At 37.4% G+C, this 22,947-nt stretch overlaps 1 protein-coding gene across 5 annotated transcripts in view; it reads right to left on the bottom strand.

The window, feature by feature from the left end:
* The window catches only part of tzn (hydroxyacylglutathione hydrolase tenzing norgay), a 33,349-nt gene that overhangs the window by 6,581 nt on the left and 3,821 nt on the right, over positions 1-22,947 (bottom strand). For 2 of the 5 annotated variants that reach the window (XM_089091959.1, XM_089091961.1), the window contains exon 2: positions 1,045-1,255. In XM_089091959.1, coding sequence (XP_088948085.1) covers positions 1,045-1,255 — 211 coding nt within the window. Of the gene's footprint in view, positions 1-1,044; positions 1,265-22,947 lie in introns of all 5 variants that reach the window. The other 3 variants (XM_089091962.1, XM_089091963.1, XM_089091960.1) reach the window with 2 other exon arrangements.

Here is a 22,947-nt window from a genome sequence, read left to right as displayed (position 1 = left end):
CTTGGGGCTTAGTGTCCTTCTTTACTCCTTTTACTCCTTGTATCAGATTTTAATCCTTTAATGGCGTGTCATATTGTTTGGAATAAGTTGCCTGAATCAGCTCGAGGGTGCCACTCATTCGGTTTGTTTAGGAAAAAAAAAAAAAAAAAAAAATTGTTAAAAATTTTTGGCTTCGTAGATGTTATTTTTTTTTTTTTTTTTTTTTTTTTTTTTAGTCTGTTTAATCTAATTAATTAATTTAGCTTATTTATTCTATTTCTTCTATAGTTTTCATTGTATCTATATTTTCTTTTCTTCTCCTTTGTATGTGAGCAAGTGTTTTGTTTTTCATTTTTGAGTAAGCATTTCATATGTCTTCCCCCTTTGTACAGGCCAATGAGCCTTTGGGGGAATAATAGCATGTAATATTGTATGTGTATTTATAATGAAGAATAAAACTTATCTTATCTTATCTAGATAGATAAATTGTATTTCATACAGATATAAACAACACAAATAATTAAATAAAGTCAACAGGGAGCTAAACTCGAAAGGCAGGCTAAAAATTATTATTACAATGAGTTCAAATATACCAAAAATAAAAATAACGGAAATCAACCAAAAAACATAATACCGTATAGAAAGATAAGGACAAAGAAGGCTACCCCAAAACAGCGAAATCTAAGAACGATACTAAGAAACAAACTATCAAGAAGAATCACCACATCATCAAAGGTTAATAATATAATCTACTAATCTAGTCTTTAAAAGACTAGATTAGTAGTCTTTTAATGACTACTAATTAGAAAACTAGATTAGTAAAGATTTACTAATCTAGTTTTTAAACAAGTGGAGTGAATTGCAGGCAGAGGGAGAGCAATCTTGTCTAACTGACTTGTGGCTCTTAATCGTACTAATACTTATGAAGAACAATGCAAGGAAAAGTTAAGATCACCCAACAAAAAACAATGCACAACTGATCATCGGTGTAGGCCTACACTATTCATTGATAGAGTTTTAGGAACATACATTTTTGAAGTAGAAAAACAAAATTCAAGTACTAACCAGACTCTTTGTCAACTAACAAGTACATATAATTATCCTTCAAAGCAGGTACAAGATGTATGTTCATGGTTGTATGGTTAATTGTAGTTGGTTCTCGGTGATATTCCTTCTGTCCCAGGGCCTGCCAAGTAGTAAACTTAAAATATGCTGCAGTCAAAGCAGTAAATACTCTTTGAGGTATAAACATACTAGCAAAGCTTATAGCTGACATCTGAAAAACCTAATCTTATTTAATACAGCATAACAGTCTCAAAACAGACATATTTTTATATATATATATATATATATATATATATATATATATATATATATATATCCTTTTAGCTATTTTATCATCCACTAGATTTTGATTAAAACACTATATAATTGATCCAAAAAATTGTTCTATTGTCTTAATGTGGCATATCAAACAGTATGTGGTACAAAAGTATGGAGCAATGGGGCTCTACAATAACCTAAACTCTAAAAACTGGAATATTGATATTAATAGATATATCAAGAGAATTGGCTTACTATGCTGATTAATTAAAAAAAACTTTTTCCACAAAATAAGTTTTTCAAAGAAAAGTAAAGAACTCCATTAAAGAAAAAAATGAGCAAAAATGAAATCAAATAATCTACCAAGCGTGAAACTACCACAAATCCGCATCGATAAATAAATGAAACCTAAAACGAACAGAAATTACAATAATTAACCGAGTCAAACTCAAAATGAGCAGAAATTAACATAAGTTGGGCGTAAAACCCATATGCTTTCCAAAGGCCAGAACAAAATTTGCACTTTACTGAAAAAATATAAATATTTTTACTTTTATAACTTTAATAAATCAAATAATATTAACATTTTGATTACTAAATATCAGTATATGCACATTAAACTGACAATGCACATTCATTTGTATTTTTTCAGTTAAGTGCAAATTTTGTTCTGGCTGTTAAATTTTGTATCTCACTTTCAACTATTAAAAATGGCTTCAATTTCCAATCAAAAGAGCCCTTTTGAAGTTTCCAAGACAAAACTTTCAATAAAAATCTTATATGCCCCCAGGGCATAACTTACAACCTTTGCCGTGAGTGCTGGGGGGGGGGGGGTGTCATTCTCGAAAAACCTAATTTACAGAACTTTCTACTACGTTGAACAAAATGGCTATCTGAAAATTTTGATCGGATGTCTTGGAGGAATGGTGGGCGTGGGAGGGGGTTAGTTACCCTACAATCCCTTTTGACTATTACAAAGGGCACTAGCCCTCTCAATTTCGAATTGAATGAGCCCCTTTTGAAGTTTTACGACAACTCTATCTATAAAAACCGTATATGCCCCCAGGACAGAACTTACAACCTTTGCCCTTGTGGCTCTGGGGGGTTTGTCATCCTTAAATACATAATTTCCAGAACCCAACTACGTTGAACAAAATGGCTAGCTCTAAACTTTGATTGAATGTTTTTGGGGAAATGGTTGGCGTAAGAGGGGGGTTAATTACTTTCCACTCACTTTCGACTACTAAAACGGGCAATTTCAATTTCCAATCAAATGAGCCCTTTTGAAATTTCTATAACAACTTTCTATATAAACTTTATATGCCCCCAGTGCATAACTTGCAACCCTTGCACTGAGGGCTCTGAGGGGGTTATCACCCTAAAAGACCTAATTTCAAGAACTTTCAACTACGTTGAGCAAAATGGATATCTCAAAATTTTGATTAGATGTGTTTGGGAAAATGGCGGGCGTGAGAGGGGCGTTAGTCGCTCTCCAATCACTTTCAACTATTAAAAAAGGCACTAGCCCTTTCAAATTCCAGTGGAATGAGGCCTTTTGAAGTTTCTACACTTTCGATAAGAGCTTTATACGCCCCCAGGGCAAAACTAAAAACCCTTGCCCTAAGGGCTGTGGGGGGGGGAGGGGTTGTCATCCCTAAAGACCTAATTTCCCAAACTTTCAGCTACTTTGAATAAAATGGCTATCTAAAATATTGATTGAATGTGTTCGGATAAAAGATGGGCGTGAGAGGGGGGTTAGTTGCCTTCAAATCACTTTCGACAATTAAAAAGGGCACTAGCCCTTTGAATTTCCAATCGAATGAGCCCTTTTTCAAGTTTTTACGACAAAGATTTCAATAAAAACCTCATATGCCCCCAGGCCATTACTTATAACCCTTGCCCTGAAGATTGAGGGGGGAGTATCCTGCTCAAAGGTATAATTTCCTGAACTGTGAACTGCGTGGAACAAAATAGCTATCTTAAGATCTTTATTGGATGTGTTTGGGGAATAGGTGCGCGTGGAAGGGGCGTCGGTTGCTTTCCAATCACTTTCGACTATTAAAAAGGGCCCTGGCCATTTCGATTTTCAATCGAATGAGCCCTTTTTGAAGTTTCTACGATAACACGTACTATAAGAACCTTATATGCCCCCTGGGCATAATTTATAACCCTTGCCCTGAGGGCTGTGGGGGGGGGTTGTCATCTTCAAAGACCTAATTTTAAGAACTTAAAACTACGTTGAATAAAATGGCTATATCAAAGATTTGATTAGATGTTTTTGGGGAAAAGGTGGGCGTGAGAGGTGGTTTAGCTGACCTTTAATCACCTTCGACTATTAAAAATGGCACTAGTCCTTTGAATTTCCCATTGAATGAGCCTTTTTTAAAGTTTCTACGACGACGCCTTCAATAAAAAACCTTATATGCCCCCAAGGCATAACTCAAAACCCTTGCCGTAAGGGCTCTGGGGGACTGTCCTCAAAATCATATTTTAGAATGTCAACACGATTAAGCAGAACAATCTAGCTGCCCCAAAATATTGAGGGGTTTTTTGACGTGAAATGGTGGGCGTGGAAGGGGTGTCTGTTACCTTAAAATCACTTTCAAATACTCAAAACGGCACAAGTCGCTCCAATTTTCACATAAATTTAGTGCTTTTCGAAGTTTCAACAACAAGTTCTTCGATACGAAGTGCCCTGCTCTAAAGGAAAAATTAATAAATAATATATTGTGCCAACACCGTTCTTATATGCCCCCAGGGCATAACTTACAACCCTTGTCCTGAGGATTGTGGGGGAGTGTCCTCCTCTTTACTTAGTCCCCGTTTCTTGTCTCATTCTCGAGTGCACCTTTCTATATAAACCTTATATGCCCCCAGGGCATAACTTACAACCCTTGCACTGAGGGCTCTAAGGGGGTTATCATCCTAAAAGACCTAATTTCTAGAACTTTAAACTACGTTGAACAAAATGGATACCTCAAAATTTTGATTGGATGTGTTTGGGAAAATGGTGGGCGTGAGAGGTGCGTTAGTCGCTATCCAATCACTTTCAACTATTAAAAAAGGCACTAGCCCTTTCAATTTCCAATGAATGAGCCCTTTTGAAGTTTCTACGACATCGCTTTCAATAAATACTTTATATACCCCCAGGCCATAACTTACAACCCTTGTCCTGAGGGCTGTGGGGGAAGGAGTTGTCATCCTTAAAGACCTAGTTTCCAAAACTTTGAACTACGTTGAATAAAATAGCTATCTAAAAATTTTTATTGGATGTGTTTGGGGAAATGTTGGGCGTGATAGGGGGATTAGTTGCCCTCACATAACTTTCGACTGTTGAAAGGTACACTATGCGTTTGAACTTTAAGTTGAATGTGCCATTTTTCAAGTTTCTGCGGCAACTATTTCAATAAAAACCACATAATGCCTAAGGGTATCACTTATAACCCGTGCTCTAAGATATGTGGGGTAATCTCCTGCTCATAATTATGTCTCCTCTTCGTAAATAAACTTCGCTGAACAAAATGGCAACCTCAATATTTAGAGAGAATGTGTTTGGGGGAATGCTGGGCGTGGAGTGGGCTAGTTTCCCTCTGATCACTTTCGACGATTAAAAAGGGCACTAGCCCTTTGAATTTCCAATCGAATGAGCTTTTTTTGAAGTTTATACGACAAAACCTTCTTTAGAAACATTATATGCCCCCAGGGCATAACTTAAAACCCTTGCCCTGAGGGTTCTGGGGGAGTGTCCTCCTCAAAAACATATTTTCTATCTGAAAATCAACTACGACGAACAAAATGGCCATCTCAAAATTTTGATTGGATGTGTTTGGGAAAATGATGGGCGTGGGGGGGTAGTTGCCCTCCAATCACTTTTGACTATTAAAAAGGGCACTAGCCCTTTGAATTTCCAAACGAATGAGCCTTTTTTGAAGTTTCTATGACAATGCCTTCTATAACACCTTATATGCCCCAGGGCATAACCTAAAACCCTTGCCCTGAGGGTTGTGGGGGAGTATCCTCCTCAAAAACGTATTTTCTATCTGGAAATCAACTACGCTGAACAAAATGGCTATCTCAAAATTTTGATTGGATGTATTTGGGGGAATGCTAGGCGTGGTGGGGCTAGTTGCTCTCCAATTACTTTCGACTATTAAAAAGGGTACTAACCCTTCGAATTTCCAATTGAATGAGCCTGTTTTGAAGTTTCTACGACAACGCCTTCTATAAAAAACCTTATATGCCCCCAGGGCATAACTTAAAGCCTTAGCCCTGGCGGTTGTGGAGGAGTGTCCTCCTCAAAAACATATTTTCTATCTGGAAAACAACTACGCTTAACAAAATGGCTATCTCAAAATTTTGATTGGATGTGTTTGGGGAAATGGTGGGCGAGAGAGGGAAGTTAATTCCTCTCCAATCACTTTCAACTATTAAAAAAGGCACTAGCCCTTTCAATTTCCAATCAAATGAGCCCTTTTGAAGTTTCTACGACAAGGCTTTCAATAAAAACCTTATATGCCCCCAGGGAATAACTTACAACCCTAGCCCTGAGGGCTGGGGGGTTGTCATCCTCAAAGACCTAATTTCCAGAACTATCAACTACGAACTTTACTTGCCATCACTTTCGACTATTAAAAAGGGCACTACCCTTTACAATTTTCAATTGAATGATTCCTTTTTGAAGTTTCTATGACAACTCTATAAAAAAAACCTGATATGCCCCCAGGGCATAACTTACAACCCTTTCCCTGAGGGCTGTGGGGGGAGTGTCATCCTCAGAAACATAATTGCTAGACTTTTTAACTGTGTCGAAAAAAATGGCTATCTCAAAATTTTGATTGGATGTGTTTGGGGAAATGGGGGTGTTACTTATCCTCCAATCACTTTTGACTATTAAAAAGGGCACAAGCCCTTCTAATTTCCAATCAAATGAGCCCTTTTTGTAGTTCCCACAACATCACTATCTATAAAAACCTAATATGCCTCCAGGACATAACTTAAAACCCTTGCCCCATGGGCTCTGAGGGGGTTATCATCCTCAGAAACCTAATTTATAAAACTCATAACTACGTTGAACAAAATGGATATCTAAAAATTTTGATTGAATGTGTTAGTGGAAAAGGTGGGCGTGAGAAGGCGATTAGTTACCGTCAAATAACTTTTGACTATTAAAAAGAGCACTAGCCCTTTGAGTTTCCAATCAAATGAGCCCTTTTTCAAGTTTCTATGGCAAAGCTTTCAATAAAAACCTTATATGTCCCCAGGGCATACCTTACGACCCTTACCCTGAGGGCTGGGGGGGGGGGGAGTGGCATCCACAAAGATATAATTTCCAGAGCTTTCAACTACTTTGAACAAAATGGGTATATCAAAATTTTGATTGCATGTGTTTGGGGAAATGGTGGGCTTGAGAGGGGGGTTAGTCGCCCTCCAATGACTTTCGACTATTAAAAAGGGCACTAGCCATTTCAATGTCCAATCAAATGAACCCTTTTTGAAGTTTCTACGAAAATGCTTTCTATAAAAAAACCTTATATGCCCCCAGGGCATAACTTACAACCCTTGCCCTGAGGGCTGTGGGGGGGGGTGTCCTCATCCTCAAGACCTAATTTCCAGAACTGTCAACTACATTGAACAAAATGGCTATATTAAAATTTTGATTGGATGTGTGTGGGGAAAAAGGTGGGCATGAGAGGAGGGTTAGTTGCCCTCCATTCACTTTCAACTATTAAAAAGGGTACTAGCTCTTTGAATTGCCAATCGAATGAGCCTTTTTTGAAGTTTCTATGACAATGCTTTCTATAAAAACCTTACATGCCCCCAGGGCATAACTGACAACCCTTGCCCTGAGGGCTGTGGGGGAGTGTCCTCCTAAAACATAATTTCTATCTGGAAATCAACTATGCTGAACAAAATGGCTATCTCAAAATTTTGATTGGATGTGTTTGGGGAAATGGTGGGTGTGGAAGGGGTGTTAGTTGCCTTCCAATCACTTTGACTATTAAAAAGGGCACAAGCCACTCCAATTTCCAATCAAATGAGCCCTTTTCGAGGTTTCTACGATAACTCCTTTGATACAAAGTGCTCTGGTCTAAGACCAAGAACCAAAAATAAATAATACATTGTGCCAACATTGTTCTTTACTTAGGCAGTGCTATTGCTCTGCCTATGATTGATGGTATCACAAACAATGGAGATGGATACTACAAAACCTGTACTTATGGTAGGCTCAGAGAGCCTTTTGTTGAGCTCCTTTTCAAAAGCCTGTTCAAGCTGAGGACAAAGTGCAGAGAACTTGGAAGTGTAGTAGCCAGTCCACTCTTCCTCCAAGGCGCTTGTATGGGGAGGGTCAGAATGCTTATCACTTCTGTTATTTTTCACAATTTCCAAACCAGGGAGGGGTTGATTTAGATACAAGCACTGTTTTCTTTTATAATACAAGCACGATGCTGAGCTGAACATTTAGCAAATTTGCATTCCATATACAATCTAATTTCATTAACTGTGCCCAATTTACGCCTACTACTGTCACACCACAGCTGAAACCAAAACCTTGACCAATGACAGGCTTTACAAAGCTTGGGGTTTTCATTCCACTTTGATATTTTGTTTCTGTCATTGTTTCTGTCACCCTCTACCTAGCCTAGGTATCCTTTTGCCCCCTAAACTCCAAAAAACTAGTCAGCATAAAAATAGGTAGTCAGAATAAAACAAAATATGATAAAAATATAATAGTTTAGAAAGAAATTTTGGCTATATATTTGCACCTCCAGGGGTTGGGTTGTAAAGCATAGTATATATTAAATACAAAACCTAACCTAGCCTAGGTATCCTTTTCCCCTCTAAACTCCAAAAAACTAGTCAGCATAAAAATAGGTAGTCAGCATAAAACAAAATATTTTAAAAATATAATAGTTTAGAAAGAAATTTTGTCTATATATTTGCACATCCAGGGGTTGGGGGATAAAGCATAGTATATATTAAAACATAACCTAACCTAGCCTAGGTCTCCTTTTCCCCCCTAAACTCGGAAAGAACTAGTCAGCATAAAAATAGGTAGTCAGCATAAAACAAAAGATGATAAAAATATAATAGTTTAGAAAGAAATTTTGGCTATATATTTGCACATCCAGGAGTTGGGGGATAAACCATAGTATATATTGAATACATAACCTAAACTAGCCTAGGTATCCTTTCCCCCCCTAAACTCCAAAAAACTAGTCAGCATAAAAATAGGTAGTAAGCATAAAACAAAATATTATAAAAATATAATAGTTTAGAAAGAAATTTTGGCTATATATTTGCACATCCAGGGGTTGGGGGGTAAAGCATAATATATATTAAATACATAACCTAACCTAGCCTAGGTATCCTTTTCTCCCCTAAACTCCAAAAAACTAGTCAGCATAAAAATAGGTAGTCAGCATAAAACAAAATATGATAATAGGTAGTAAGCATAAAACAAAAGATGATAAAAATATAATAGTTTAGAAAGAAATTTTGGCTATATATTTGCACATCCAGGGGTTGGGGGGTACAGCATATTATATATTAAATACATAAACTAACCTAGGTATTCTTTCCCCCCCTAAACTCCAAAAAACTAGTCAGCATAAAAATAGGTAGTCAGCATAAAACAAAATATGATAAAAATATAATAGTTTAGAAAGAAATTTTGGCTATATATTTGCACATCCAAAAGTTGGCGGTAAAGGATAGTATATATTAAATACATAACCTAACCTAGCCTAGGTATCCTTTTCCCCCCTAAATTCCAAAAAACTAGTCAGCATAAAAATAGGTAGTCAGCATAAAACAAAATATGATAAAAATATAATAGTTTAGAAAGAAATTTTGGCTATATATTTGCACATCCAGGGGTTGGGGGGTAAAGCATAGTATATATTAAATACATAACCTAACCTAGGTATCCTTTCCCCCCCTAAACTCCAAAAAACTAGTCAGCATAAAAATAGGTAGTCAGCATAAAACAAAATATGATAAAAATATAATAGTTTAGAAAGAAATTTTGGCTATATATTTGCACATCCAGGGGTTGGGGGGTAAAGCATAGTATATATCATAGGCACTGTGCTAGCGCTGTCTAAGTAAAGAACAATGTGGGCACAATGTGTTTTTTTTTTCTCCATACCCAGGCACTTTGTATTGAAGTTGTCGTAGAAACTTTGAAAAGGGCTCATTCGATTGGAAATTGGAGTGGCTAGTGCCCTTTTTAATAGTCCAAAGTGATTGGAGGGCAATTAGCCCCCCCTACGCCAATCATTCCCCCGAACACATCTAATCAAAATTTTGAGATAGCCATTTTGCTCAGCATTGTTGAGTTTCAGATAGAAAATATCTTTTTGAGGAGGACACTCCCCAACAACCCTCGGGGCAAGGGTTTTAAGTTATGCCCTGAGGGCATATAAGATCAATGTCGACACAATGTACAGTTTAATATTTTTTTTTCTTTAAAGCAGGGCACTTCATATAGATGGGGTCGTTGTAGAGACTTCAAAGGTGTTCATTCGATTGGAAATCGAGAGTTCTAGTGCCCTTTTAACAGTCAAAAGTGATTGGAGGGCAACTAGCCCCTCCCCCTCACGCCAATCATTCCCCCAAACACATCCAATTGAAATTTTGAGATAGCCATTTTGTTCAGCATAGTTAATTTCTAGATAGAAAATGTATTTTTGAGGAGGACACTCCCCCACAACCCTCAGGGCAAGGGTTTTAAGTTATGCCCTGGGGGCATATAAGGTTTTTTATAGAAGGCGCTGCCGTAGAAACTTCAAAACAGGATCATTCGATTGGAAATTCAAAGGGCTAGTGCCCTTTTTAATAGTCGAAAGTAATTGGAAAGGCAACTATCCCCCCCCCCACGTCATTCAGTCCCCAAAACACATCCAAACAAAAGTTTGAGATAGCCGTTTTGTTCAGCGTAGTTTATTCCCAGATAGAAAATATGTTTTTATGGAGGACACTCCCCCACAACCCTCAGAGCAAGGGTTTTAAGCTATGCCCTGGGGGCATATAAGGGTTTTATTGAAGGCGTTGTTGTAGAAACTTCAAAACAGGATCACTTGATTGCAAATTCAAAGGGCTCGTGCCCTTTTTAATAGTCGAAAGTGATTGGAGGGCAATTAGCCCCCCCCCCATGCCCATCGTTCCCCAAAACACATCCAATCAACATTTATAGATAGCCATTTTTTTCAGCGGAGTTGATTTCAAGTCAGAAAATGTGTTTTTGAGGAGGACACTCCCCCACAACCCTCAGAGCAAGGGTTTTAAGTTATGCCCTGGGGCCATATAAGGTTTTTATAGAAGGCATTGTTGTAGAAACTTCAAAAAAGCCTCATTTGATTGAAAATTCAAAGGGCTAGTCCCCTTTTTAATAGTCGAAAGTGATTGGAGGGCAACTACCCCCCCCCCACATCCATCTTTCCCCCTAACACATCTAACCAAATTGTGAGATAGCCATTTTGCTCAACATATTTGATTTCGAGATAGAAAATAGGTTTTTGACGAGGACACTCCCCCACAACCCTCAGAGCAAGGGTTTTAAGTTATGCCCTGGGGGCATATAAAGCTTTTATAGAAGGCGTTGTTGTAGAAACTTCAAAACAGGCTCATTTGATTGGAAATTCAAAGGGCTAGTGCGCTTTTTAATAGTCAAAAGTGATTGGAGGGCAACTTGCCCCCTCCCCACGCCCATCATTCCCCCAAACCCATCCAATCAAAATTTTGAGATAGGCATTTTGTCAGCCTAGCTGATTTCCAGATAGAAAATATCAATTTGAGGAGGACACTCCCCTACAACCCTCGGGGCAAGGGTTTTAAGTTATGCCCTGGGGTCATATAATGTTTTTATAGAAGGCGTTGTTGTAAAAACTACAAAACAGGCTCATTTGATTGGAAATAATAAGGGCTAGTGCCCTTTTTAATACTCAAAAGTGATTCGAGGGCAACTAGCCCCCCCCATGCCCATCAGTCCCCCTGACACATCCAATCAAAATTTTGAGATAGGCATTTTGTCAGCATAGCTGATTTCCAGATAGAAAATATCTTTATGAGGAAGAAACTCCCCCACAACCCTTGGGGCAAGGGTTTTACGTTATGCCCTGGGGCCATAGAAGGTTTTTTTATAGAAGGTGTTGTCATAGAAACTTCAAAACAGGCTCATTCAATTGGAAATTCAAAGGGCTAGTGCCATTTTTAATAGTCGAAAGTGATTGGACAGCAACTAGAACCCCCCCCCCCCGACACCCATCATTAACCCAAACACATCCAATCAAAATTTTGAGATAGCCATTTTGTTCAGCATAGTTGATTTCCAGATAGAAAATATGTTTTTGAGGAGGACACTCCCCCAAAACCCTCAGAGCAAGGGTTTTAAGCTATGCCCTGGGGGCATATAAGGGTTTTATAGAAGGCGTTGTCGTAGAAACTTCAAAAAAGGATCACTTGATTGCAAATTCAAAGGGCTAGTGCCCTTCTTAATAGTCGAAAGTGATTGGAGGGCAATTAGCCCCCCCCATGCCCATTGTTCCCCAAAATACATCCAATCAAAATTTTGAGATAGCCATTTTTTTCAGCATAGTTGATTTCAAGATAGAAAATGTGTTTTTGAGGAGGAGACTCCCCCACAACCCTCAGAGCAAGGGTTTTAAGTTATGCCCAGGGGCCATATAAGGTTTTTATAGAAGGCGTTGTTGTAGAAACTTCAAAAAAGCCTCATTTGATTGAAAATTCAAACGGCTAGTGCCCTTTTTAATAGTCAAAAGTGATTGGAGGGTAACTAACCCCCCCCCCACATCCATCTTTCCCCCAAACACATCCAACCAAATTGTGAGATAGCCATTTTGTTCAACATATTTGATTTTGAGATAGAAAATAGGTTTTTGACGAGGACACTCCCCCAAAACCCTCAGAGCAAGGGTTTTAAGTTATGCCCTGGGGGCATATAAAGCTTTTATAGAAGGCGTTGTTGTAGAAACTTCCAAACAGGCTCATTCGATCGGAAATTCAAAGGGCTAGTGCCCTTTTTAATAGTCAAAAGTGATTGGAGGGCAACTTGCCCCCCCATGCCCCGCATTCCCCCTGACACATCCAAGCAAACGTTTGAGACAGGCATGGTGTCAGCATAGTTGATTTCCAGATAGAAAACATTTTCTAAATTTGAGGAAGAAACTCCCCCACAACCCTTGGGGCAAGGGTTTTAAGTTATGCCCTGGGGCCATAGAAGGTTTTTATAGAAGGTGTTGTCATAGAAACTTCAAAACAGACTCATTCAATTGTAAATTCAAAGGGCTAGTGCCCTTTTTAATAGTCGAAAGTGATTGGACAGCAACTAGAACCCCCCCCCATGCCCATCATTAACCCAAACACATCCAACCAAAATTGTGAAATAGCCATTTGGTTCAGCATAGTTGATTTCCGGATAGAAAATGTGTTTTTGGGGAGGACACTCCCCCACAACCCGCAGGGCAAGGGTTTTAAGTTATGCCCTGGGGGCATATAAGGTTTTTATAGAAGGCGTTGTTGTAAAAACTTCAAAACAGGATCATTTGATTGGAAATTAAAAGCACTAGTGCCCTTTTTAATAGTTGAAAGTGATTGGAGGGCAACTAGCCCCCCCCCCACACCCATCATTCCCCCAAATACATCCAATCAGGATTTTGAGATAGCTATTTTGTTTATTGTAGGCTAGTTGATTTCAAGACAGAAAATATGTTTTTTGGGAGGACACTCCCCCCACAACCCTCAGGGCAAGGGTTTTAAGATATACCTTGGGGGTATATAAGGTTTTTATAAGAAGGTGTTGTTGTAGAAACTTCAAAACAGGCTCATTCAATTGGAAATTCAAAGGGCTAGTTCCCTTCTTAATAGTCGAAAGTGATTGGTGGGGAACTGGCCCCTCCCCCACGCCCATCATTCCCCCAAACACATCCAATCAAAATTTTGAGATAGCTATTTTGTTCAGCATAGTTGATTTCCAGATAGAAAATATGTTTTTGAGGAGGACACTCCCCAACCACCCTCAGGGCATGGGTTTTAAGTTATGTCCTAGGGTATATAAATTTTTTATAGAAGGCATTGTCATAGATACTTCAAAAGGGGCTCATTTGATTGGAAATTCACAGGGCTAGTGCCCTTTTTACTAGTCGAAAGTGGTTGGAGGGCAACTAGCCCCCCCCCCACATCCATCAGTCACCCAAACACATCCAATCAAAATTTTGAGATAGCCATTTTGTTTAGCATAGGCTAGATGATTTCCAGATAGAAAATATGTTTTTGAGAAGGACACTCCCCAGCAACCCTCAGGGCAAGGGTTTCAAGTTATGCCCTGGGGGCATATAAGGTTTTTATAGAAGTTGTTGTTGCAGAAACTTCAAAAAAGGCTAATTCAATTGGAAATTCAAAGGGCTCGTGCCCTTTTTAATATTTGAAAATGATTGGAGGGCAACTAGCCCCCCCCATGCCCCGCCGTCCCCCACACACATCCAATCAAAATGTTGAGATAGCCATTTTGTTCAGCGTAGTTGATTTCCAGATAGAAAATATGTTTTTGAGGAGGACACTCCCCCACAACACTCAGGGCAAGAGTTTTAAGTTATGCCCAGGGGGCATATAATGTTTTTATACAAGACGTTGTTGTAGAGACTTCAAAAACAGCTCATGCGATTGGAAATTCAAAGGGCTAGTGCCCTTTTTAATAGTCAAAAGTGATTGGAGGGCAACTAGCCCTCCCTTTGCCCCCTCCCATGCTCATCATTCCCCTAAACACATCCAATAAAAATTTTGAGATAGCCATTTTGTTCAGCATAGTTGATTTACAGATAGAATATATGTATTTGAGGAGGATACTCCACCACAGCCCTCAGGGCAAGGGTTTTAAGTTATGCCCAGGAGCATATAAGGTTTTATAGAAGGCATTGTCATAGAAACTTCAGAAGAGGGCTCATTCAATATGAAATTCAAAGGGCTAGTGCCCTTTTAATAGTCAAAAGTGATTAGTAATATTTTTTGTTGTTGTTGTTGTTTAGACCACGGCACTTTGTATTGAAGGAGTTGTCATGGGAACTTCAAAAGGGGCTCATTTGATTGAAAATAGAAAGGACTGATGCCCTTTTTAATAGCCGAAAATGGTTGTAGGGCAACTAATCCCCCTTCCACTCCCACCCTCCCATTTGCCCATTATGTTTAAAACAAAAATTTGCCTTAAGATTAAATCAAAATGCACTGTGATAATTCTAATTACCAATAAGGCATATCAGCAGTGTCCCAAGAACAACTGTGGGTATTATGTTCAAACTTTCAAGGCTACTTCTGCTCTTAAAATTTAACCAATTAAAATAGTGTAAGTGTATCCAAGCTGTCAAAGAAAGTAAACAGATTTTTTTTTTTGCAAATGGTATCAAGTTTTCCATTTCAGGTCAACTAGAGGAGGTATGCAACTAAGTTAAACAGTACTATTTATGTCCAGATTTTTAAAAGAGTGTATTTTGTTAAAAATTGCTGAAAATTTTTCTCCAGCATACAAATGGCAGGCCAAACTATAAAGTCTTAAAAAAAGAAAAGATTTAAAGTGTTTTTTTCTTTTTCCCTGAAAAGACTGTCAATATAAACAAACAGAAATTAATTATAAAAAGTTTTTCCACAAAATAAGTTTTTCAAATAAAAGTAAAGAACTCCATTAAACAAAAAATGAGCAAAAATAAAATCAAATAATCTACCAAGCATGAAACTACCACAAATCAGCATTGATAAATAATTGAAACCCAAAATGAACAGAAATTGCAATAAATAACCAAGTCAAACTCAAAACAAGCAGAAATTAACATAAGTTGGGCATTAAACCCCTATGTCTTCCCAAGGCCAGAGCAAAATTTGTACTTTACTGAAAAAATACAAATGAATGTGCATTGTCAGTTTAATATACATATACTGATATTTAGTAATAAAAATTTTAATATTATTTGATTTATTAAAGTATTAAATGCAAAAAGAATTATATTTTTTTCCGTAAATTAAAAATTTTGTCTTGGCCTTGGGAAGGCATAGGGGTTTAGCACCCAACTTATGTTAATTTCTGCTTGTTTTGAGTTTGACTCAGTTATTTATTGTAATTTATTATTATTATTATTATTATTCATTTATTGCCCGTCAAAAAAAAGGTACAAAAGGTACAATAGACGGAGTAATCACTAAAAAAAAAAAAAAAAGAAAAAAAAAAAAAAAGAAGGAAATAAACACACATTTAAAATTCAGAAAAATGACAAAAGAAAACTCTTCATTATTTAATACGAACAGTGAGTATATGCATTACATTAATATAAAAAAATTATTGTGAACAAATTGTTGACCATGGATGATTAAACTTACTTTGAAAACGGGATAGAGATTTATTAATGCTAATATTAGGGTCAGATAGCTTATACAATTGAATAATTTTACGGTTTCTGTCCAAGGGAGCAAATGTAGAAGATATTTAGCAAATCTGAAGAAGATTGATCGTAGGTGCTTTTTATCTGTAACTGTAAAGAATCTCCAGAAAGGAGCAATGTAAAGCAGATGAGGAAGGGCTGTGGCGTTGTAAATGGAAGCTAGAATATATCGGTTGAAACGTAGTTTGCTTTTTACGATTACAGCGTAAGAAATGCTAATTTTACGCTCAACGTGAGAAATCAGCAAACGACGTGTGTGGCCTATAGATTTGCCAATTGGGAGGCCCAGGTATGTAATATGGTCTGAGGGTTTAACAAGAGAACCGTCCATATTTATAAGAGGAGTAGAGGGATTTCGCCAATTGAAAAGGATTACTTCAGATTTCTCAGCTCTTCTTCTTCTTCTATTTAACAGCAGGCGGGCTTTTCAGTAACACTATTTAGCCCTTTTCCTTTTGCTTCACTCTGTGGGCTACAGAGCTACTGGCTTGATTGCCTCATATTTATTAGATATATTCAGATATCTTTCAGCAGATCTTTCGACTCTAGGAGTTCAAATATAAGATGATAGATGTCGATTTCTATACTCTGTGTGCAGGTATAGTTCGCTAGGCTCTTGGCTGATAGTGGGATTTTGTGGTGTTTGAAGTATTTTAACAGTTTAGAAAGCAAGGTATGTTGTGCAGACGTCAGCATATTACATTCAAATAGGCAATGGTCAATTGTTTCATTATTCATATTACAATGCCTGCAAAGAGGGGACAGGGGAATTGAACCACTTGAATTAGAAAGCTTATATGAGAATGCAAGGAAATTTAGTCCATTTGTTCCAGAACGAATTCTATGATAAATTTTAGAAAGATACTTATTGGGATAGGGGGAAAGGATAGGATTAATCTTATTAAAATTAATATCTGATAGCCTACATATGTAAATATCTCTAATAGGTATTGGTCTCCCACTTGTCTGGTCAATATTTATAGAATTTTTTGCTATTTCATCAACATGATGATTACCACTTATGCCAGAGTGTCTAGGAATGTACTGAAAGTAAGTTTTTATGCCACTTGAAGCAAGATTATCAATAATACTGAGACAATGATAAGTGTCAATGTCCAACTTATATTGAGGAGCTGAGGCCAGCAACTCAAGGCTTGATAAAGAGTCGGAATAAATGATAATATTATTCGAATTTTCAATCAAAGATTGGTTTTGCTTAAGGTGTTCTAATGACATGATTATGTAATTTAACTCAGCAGACATTATATATAAATTATTAAATAATATCTCGCCCATTGCAATTTTCAGGTGAGGAAGGAAAACACCACTTGCAACCTTCTCATTCATTTTTGACCCATCAACAAATATTTGGAAGTGATTTTTATAGGTAATTGTATTAAGTTCTGCAAATTTTTTCTGAACAAAAGCAATGGGGGTTAAATCTTTATTCCATTTTGAAAATTCAGTATTTATTATGGGAGATGACCAATTCCATGGAGGGGATTGGGGGAAAGTAGGTGCAATAGACTTTGCTGGTACAGGGAACTTCTTTTTAATATTGGCATACTCATCTGCAATACCTCTATACATGGCTGGATTTCTTAACCAATTATGTAATGTGTGTGAGCTATTTGATTCAATTTTTGTAAGATGTTTTATCAAGAGAAAGCTACGTCTATCTTTTATTGTTGTTAATCCACTCTCCATAAGCAGAAACTTGGTGCTTGTGGGTTTCCTAAGACCAAATATGAGACGTATTATATCATTTTGTGTTGTTTCAATTTTTTGCATCTGGGTCTTTGCACATGCACCATATACAATGAGCCCATAGTCAATATGGGGTCTTATATGTGATTTATAAAACTGGAGTAAGGTTTTCTCTTTACAACCCCAGGGTGTGGAAAGAAGTCTTTTTAGTATATTTGTTTTTCTATAGCATTTTTTTATTGTGTTTGAAATGTGGAGGTGGAAATTAAGTTTTTGGTCAAGCATGAGACCTAGGTAATTAATATTATTATCTTCTGGAATAGTTGTTTTATTTAGAGTTAGTTTTGCATTAACATGGTTTCGCTTCCTGTGAAATTGGATTATTTTTGACTTGGTGGGTGCAATGGGTAAATCTGAATGTTGAGAGAATTTTTCAAACTGGAAAAGTGACTTTTGCAGATTTGACTGTGCTATCTGAAAGGTGTTGCCAGATGACCATAGCACCAGATCATCAGCATATTGTAGATTCGTATGGGGTAGGTTCATGTCCCAGAGATATAGGGCAAATAGGAGGCAACTGAGGACTGCTCCCTGAGGTAGGCCTTTGGATATTGTCTTTTGGGGTGAAGAGGCTGAACCAACACAAACAATGAAACTTCGCACTTATATGAATGATTTAATAAAGGATACTAGCTTGGGAGGTACTCCAAGGTTTGCAAGTTTATTTAAAAGGATTTGGTGGTTCACATTGTCATATGCTCCTTCAAAATCAAGGAAAGCTGCCACTAGGATATTATTTTTTGAGAAAGATTCATTTATTGCATTTGTTAGCAAAATGAAAGCATCTGTTGAGGAGTGGTATTTCCTGAATCCAGTTTGAGTGTGTGGGATCATGTTATTTTTCTCAACAAACCAGAGGAGTCTGTGATAAATCATTTTCTCCATTATTTTCCCCATCACAGGTGTAATCATTATGGGCCTATAAGACTCAGGGTTATCTTTTGGTTTATTTTTCTTTAGGATTGGTAGGAGGGACGAACATTTCCATATATTGGGGAACCTAGAGGATGCCCAAGCGTGATTATAACAATTTAGCAGTTCTTGTTTGTATGAAGGTGTGAGATTCTTTATCCATGTAGGGTGTATATTGTCATAGCTGCTGCTAGTTTTGGACCTAATATGATGTATTGCATTATTCAATTCCTGGATTGAAAATGGATTAGTTATGTACTCGGATCCCGGGCGTGGTTGGTAACTAGGGTTCATAGGAATTGTGGACAGATTTCTTTGATTGTTTGATGTTAGCTTATTAACAAAAAGAGTTGCAAATAGGTTAGCCTTTTCAATATCATTGTCATAATGGGTATTATTATGTATGAGCTCATACAGGAGTGGTTTGGGAGAAGTCTTTTTCCCACATATGTGGCTTATGACTTTATGTATAATTGGCTCATGCGTTTCTCTGGAGAGATTATTTGCAAAATTATTCCAGTATTTATATTTAGCATCTATTATAGTCCTTTTTAGATTAGATTCTGCTTGTAATTTTTTTAAATATGTAGTAGGTGTTGGTTTTTTTATGAATTCTGTCCTAGCTGACTTTTTTATCTTCCATTTATTTAGGCACTCATTTGTCCACCATGCTTTAGGAATTTGTTTAGGGAATGTTTTCTTAGGTGTTGTCCTGGGGATAGCATGATTAGCTGTATTTATTAGTAAAGATGTCAAGGCTTCAGCATGTGTGTCAACGGTTGTGTTAGAAATGCATGAACTTTGGGCGAAACTTGTAATTTCATCATTTAGCTTATTTTGGAAAATAGACCAATTTACTTTAGTGTTGATATAATTGTAGGTATGAGATGAAGTTTCAGCAGGTTCATTTAGGGAGCAAACTATAGCAAAGTGGTCTGTACATAGACTATCAATTTTATTTATGTAAATTTTGTTCAAAAAATTTAAATACACAATTTGTAGGTCAATTGTGGAGAATTTGGCACTTTTGGGGTTAAAATATGTATTCAGGTTTGGAGGGGTAGCAACAGCTAATTCATTATTATTTGAAGTCATATGCTCAATAAATTTACCAGCTTTATTTGCTGGTTTATTCCCCCACAAAAGGCTGTGGGCATTGAAATCACCACAAATAATGATGTTTTTTAACATATTAGAATTATTTATATAATTAAAGAAATCCTTGGCATCTGAAGTTTGGCCAGTAGGGTTATAAAAGCTTATTATGTAGGTTTTTAAATTATTCAGCCAAACACTTATACCAATTACATCAACATCATTTTCAAAATCTGGAAAATTGATGCCACAAAATTTTATATTATTATTAACTAATAAAGCTACACCACCTCCTTTTCTCTCTGAAGATCTATCCTTTCTCAGGATAGTGTATCCCAGAGACTTGATTTGTTGATTTTGGGTTAAATGAGTTTCCTGGAGGCAAGCATTATTAATGGAATTATTATTCATAAAAGATATTAGTTCATTTAGCTTATTTTCTGTGAGTGATCTTACATTCCATTGGAGTATTGATAAATGTTGTTTTATTGATTTATTCTTCATATGACTGTGTATCAATGTTCAGCTTTGTTAAAAGTAAAGCAAGATCTTTTTTTGACTGAATGAGCATATCATCTGGGATGTAGATTTTTGTCAATTCTGCAATAATTTTTGTTTTATGTAGTTGATGTATGTTCATGGCCTGAACTGCATTACAGTTTAGAATGAATAAGCCTATATTTGGGGATTGCATTTTTGGTAGTGCATCCTGTTTGTTGGTTAAGGGATTGATTCCTGGTAGTGTTTCCGGTTTGTTTCTTCTTGGGAGGGAGGGCCAGGCTGGCCTCATCTCACCGGAAAACGAGGCTTGCTGGCTTGGTGATTCCTTCTGATTGGGATTTGAGCTAGGGGGCTTAGAAGATGTTGTTTTATATGGGGTGCTTGATGCATTTGGGGCATTTGACTTGGGGGTTTTGGTTGGTTTCATTACAGGCTTTATTTGGTATTGTTGGGCAGCATTTGCTTCCATTGCTGCAAAGGGGTATGGGATGGCCTTCTCTGTTGATATTTGGAGTGTTAGAGCTCTTTTCTTGTATGCAGGGCATAATGATTTATTTGTAGATTCATGTGGACCTTTGCAATTGATGCATGTAGGCTGGGTGTTTTTGCAAGTTGTCAGCTCTTTAGGATGGAAAGATTTACAATTACTGCACTCTTGGAGAATTTCATTGCATTTGTTTGTCGTGTGTCCCAGTTTGAAACACTTCTGACACTGAATAGGCTTAGGTTTGTATTCCTTGTGTGGTTTGATTTGCCCAAATAGGAATAATTTTTCTGGGATATCAATTTTATCCTTTAGTGTGAATAAGAAGGATCTACTAGTTTTTAGGCCAGTAGAATTAGGTTTTCCAAGTTGGGTAACATCCTCAACTGGGATTGTGTTTCCAGCCCTATCTGAGAGGCCTTCTTTTAACTCCTGAGTAGATATCTCTGGGGGAACATTGTAAACTACAATTTTTGTTTGTGATTGTTTTGGGTTCCAATTAGATGCAATAATTGGGATATTCAAAAGGGATTTAAGGTTAATTATTGTATCTGCTGATTTCTGATCTTCTACAGCTATAAGCAGAGATCCATCACGGTTAATGTTAAGAGAGAACATTGATTTTAGCAATTTAAAAATTGCAACTCTTATTGCAGTGATCATTTTTATTTCAAAGGGGGTATTGGGTGTAATTTTAAGGTAAATTCATAAGTTTTTGGAGGGAGGATCTTGGGCAGGGAGAGGGGAAATGCTTTTAATTGGGGAGATTTTTTTCCTTTTTTTAGAGCTTCTAGAGAGGACCTCTTGAAACCCATTATCATCATTTATGGTTGCATTAGGACCTACAGTTATCATTGTCCTATTCTCCGAATCGGAGCCATCATTAGAACTTTCAGATAATGTGCTTGACCAGCCAGGATGGGTATCTTTCACTATGGAATTTGATTTGGGATCTGGGGGGACGTTTTTTTGGAGGACTTTTGAACATTGCCTATTGGAAAAAGCTTTAAACACAAATATAAAACTAAAATAAGAAGGGAAAATAGATGATATCAAACCATCTGCACTATACTATGGGAAGGATAAACACCACAGTATAGCCCTGAGGATGACTTGAGCAGGATAGGTTTGGCACAACTACTGATTAGAAGCGATAATAATCAAGAAAACTATATTTCAATTTTCTTGTACGGTTGCTGTTGTTGTGATGGTTGTACGGTTGCTCAGCATTAAAAGACAGACCGATTTTTGAATATTCATCTTTGAGGATTTTGAAATTCTGCTCAATGCGCTGGATCGTACGGCTGAGATTCAGGATGTCATCAGCATAACAAATAAGAGACATATCGATCCTCCCAAGAATGCACGAAGGAAGACACTTTGCCTGCGCTTCCAGGACACTATTATTGAACAGGGTAGGGGAAGTGATAGCTCCCTGTCTAGTCCCTTTCTTAACGAGGATGGGGTATTGAAGATTCACAAGAATATTCGAGGGAATCGAAGAGTTTGGCCTCACACGAGAATTAATGCAATTATATATGGAAGGATGAAGAGCTGACTGCAGGGAAAAACGGGATGGAAGTTTTAAACGCACTTTTAGGTTCCTATATAAATCCCTGAGAACACGGACAACTGATCGGTTTACGCCTCGCCTTGCCATATGAAGAAGCATGGACGAATGATTTAAGGAATCGAACGCACGTTTAACGTCATGTCCTGCGAGAATCAAACTTTCTCCCGAAGATTCAGCGTCGGCGAGGGCTGTAAAAACTGCCGTAAGAGCATGAGAACAGCCAAGATTAGCCTGAAAACCGAACTGATATGGGGGACCGTAACATTTCAGTCTTAGCTCATCACGAAAAAGAAGCTCGAAAAGTTTTCATATCGTAGTAGAGACGGTGATGGGACGGAAGGAGGAACATTGCAGCTCAGATTTCCTTTTTTTGGGAATCGGAGTCAGATCACCAATGCAGAACGAGGATGGAACAATGCCTGTAACAAATATCATTTGCATGAGAAGGCTGAGATGACGCACCAATAGATAACTTCCATTAATGATGTGTAGAGTGCTCACCTTATCTATCCCACAAGACGCTTTCTTTTTAAGTTGGGAAATGGCTTTTATAACAGCGTCACAAGTAACAACAAAATCAAGGTCAGGAGATTCATCAATGAATTTGCAGAGCTCGTCACAAAATTGTGACTCTAAAACAGGATCAGGCTCTGAAAATTCATTTGAAAAATGGGAAATCCACTCGGACAATGGAATGTCATTCGGGTCTGGCAAATTGGAGGAGATAGTACGGGGTAATAGCTTCCACAGAAGATCAGGTGAATTCCTGACCTTCTCGGAATAAAGTGTCTGTATTTTAGATTGATGAAGGGCAAGTTCCTTAGCAAAACGTTTTTTTGTCATTTTTCTCAATTCATTGACTATACCTT

This window comes from Artemia sp. Qi Xiang Cuo, chromosome 7 (assembly GCF_049724085.1).
Source record: "Artemia sp. Qi Xiang Cuo chromosome 7, ASM4972408v1, whole genome shotgun sequence".
Classification (NCBI taxonomy): domain Eukaryota; kingdom Metazoa; phylum Arthropoda; class Branchiopoda; order Anostraca; family Artemiidae; genus Artemia; species Artemia sp. Qi Xiang Cuo.
Note: the sequence above shows the minus strand (reverse complement) of the source record. Positions and strands in the feature narration are given on the sequence as shown.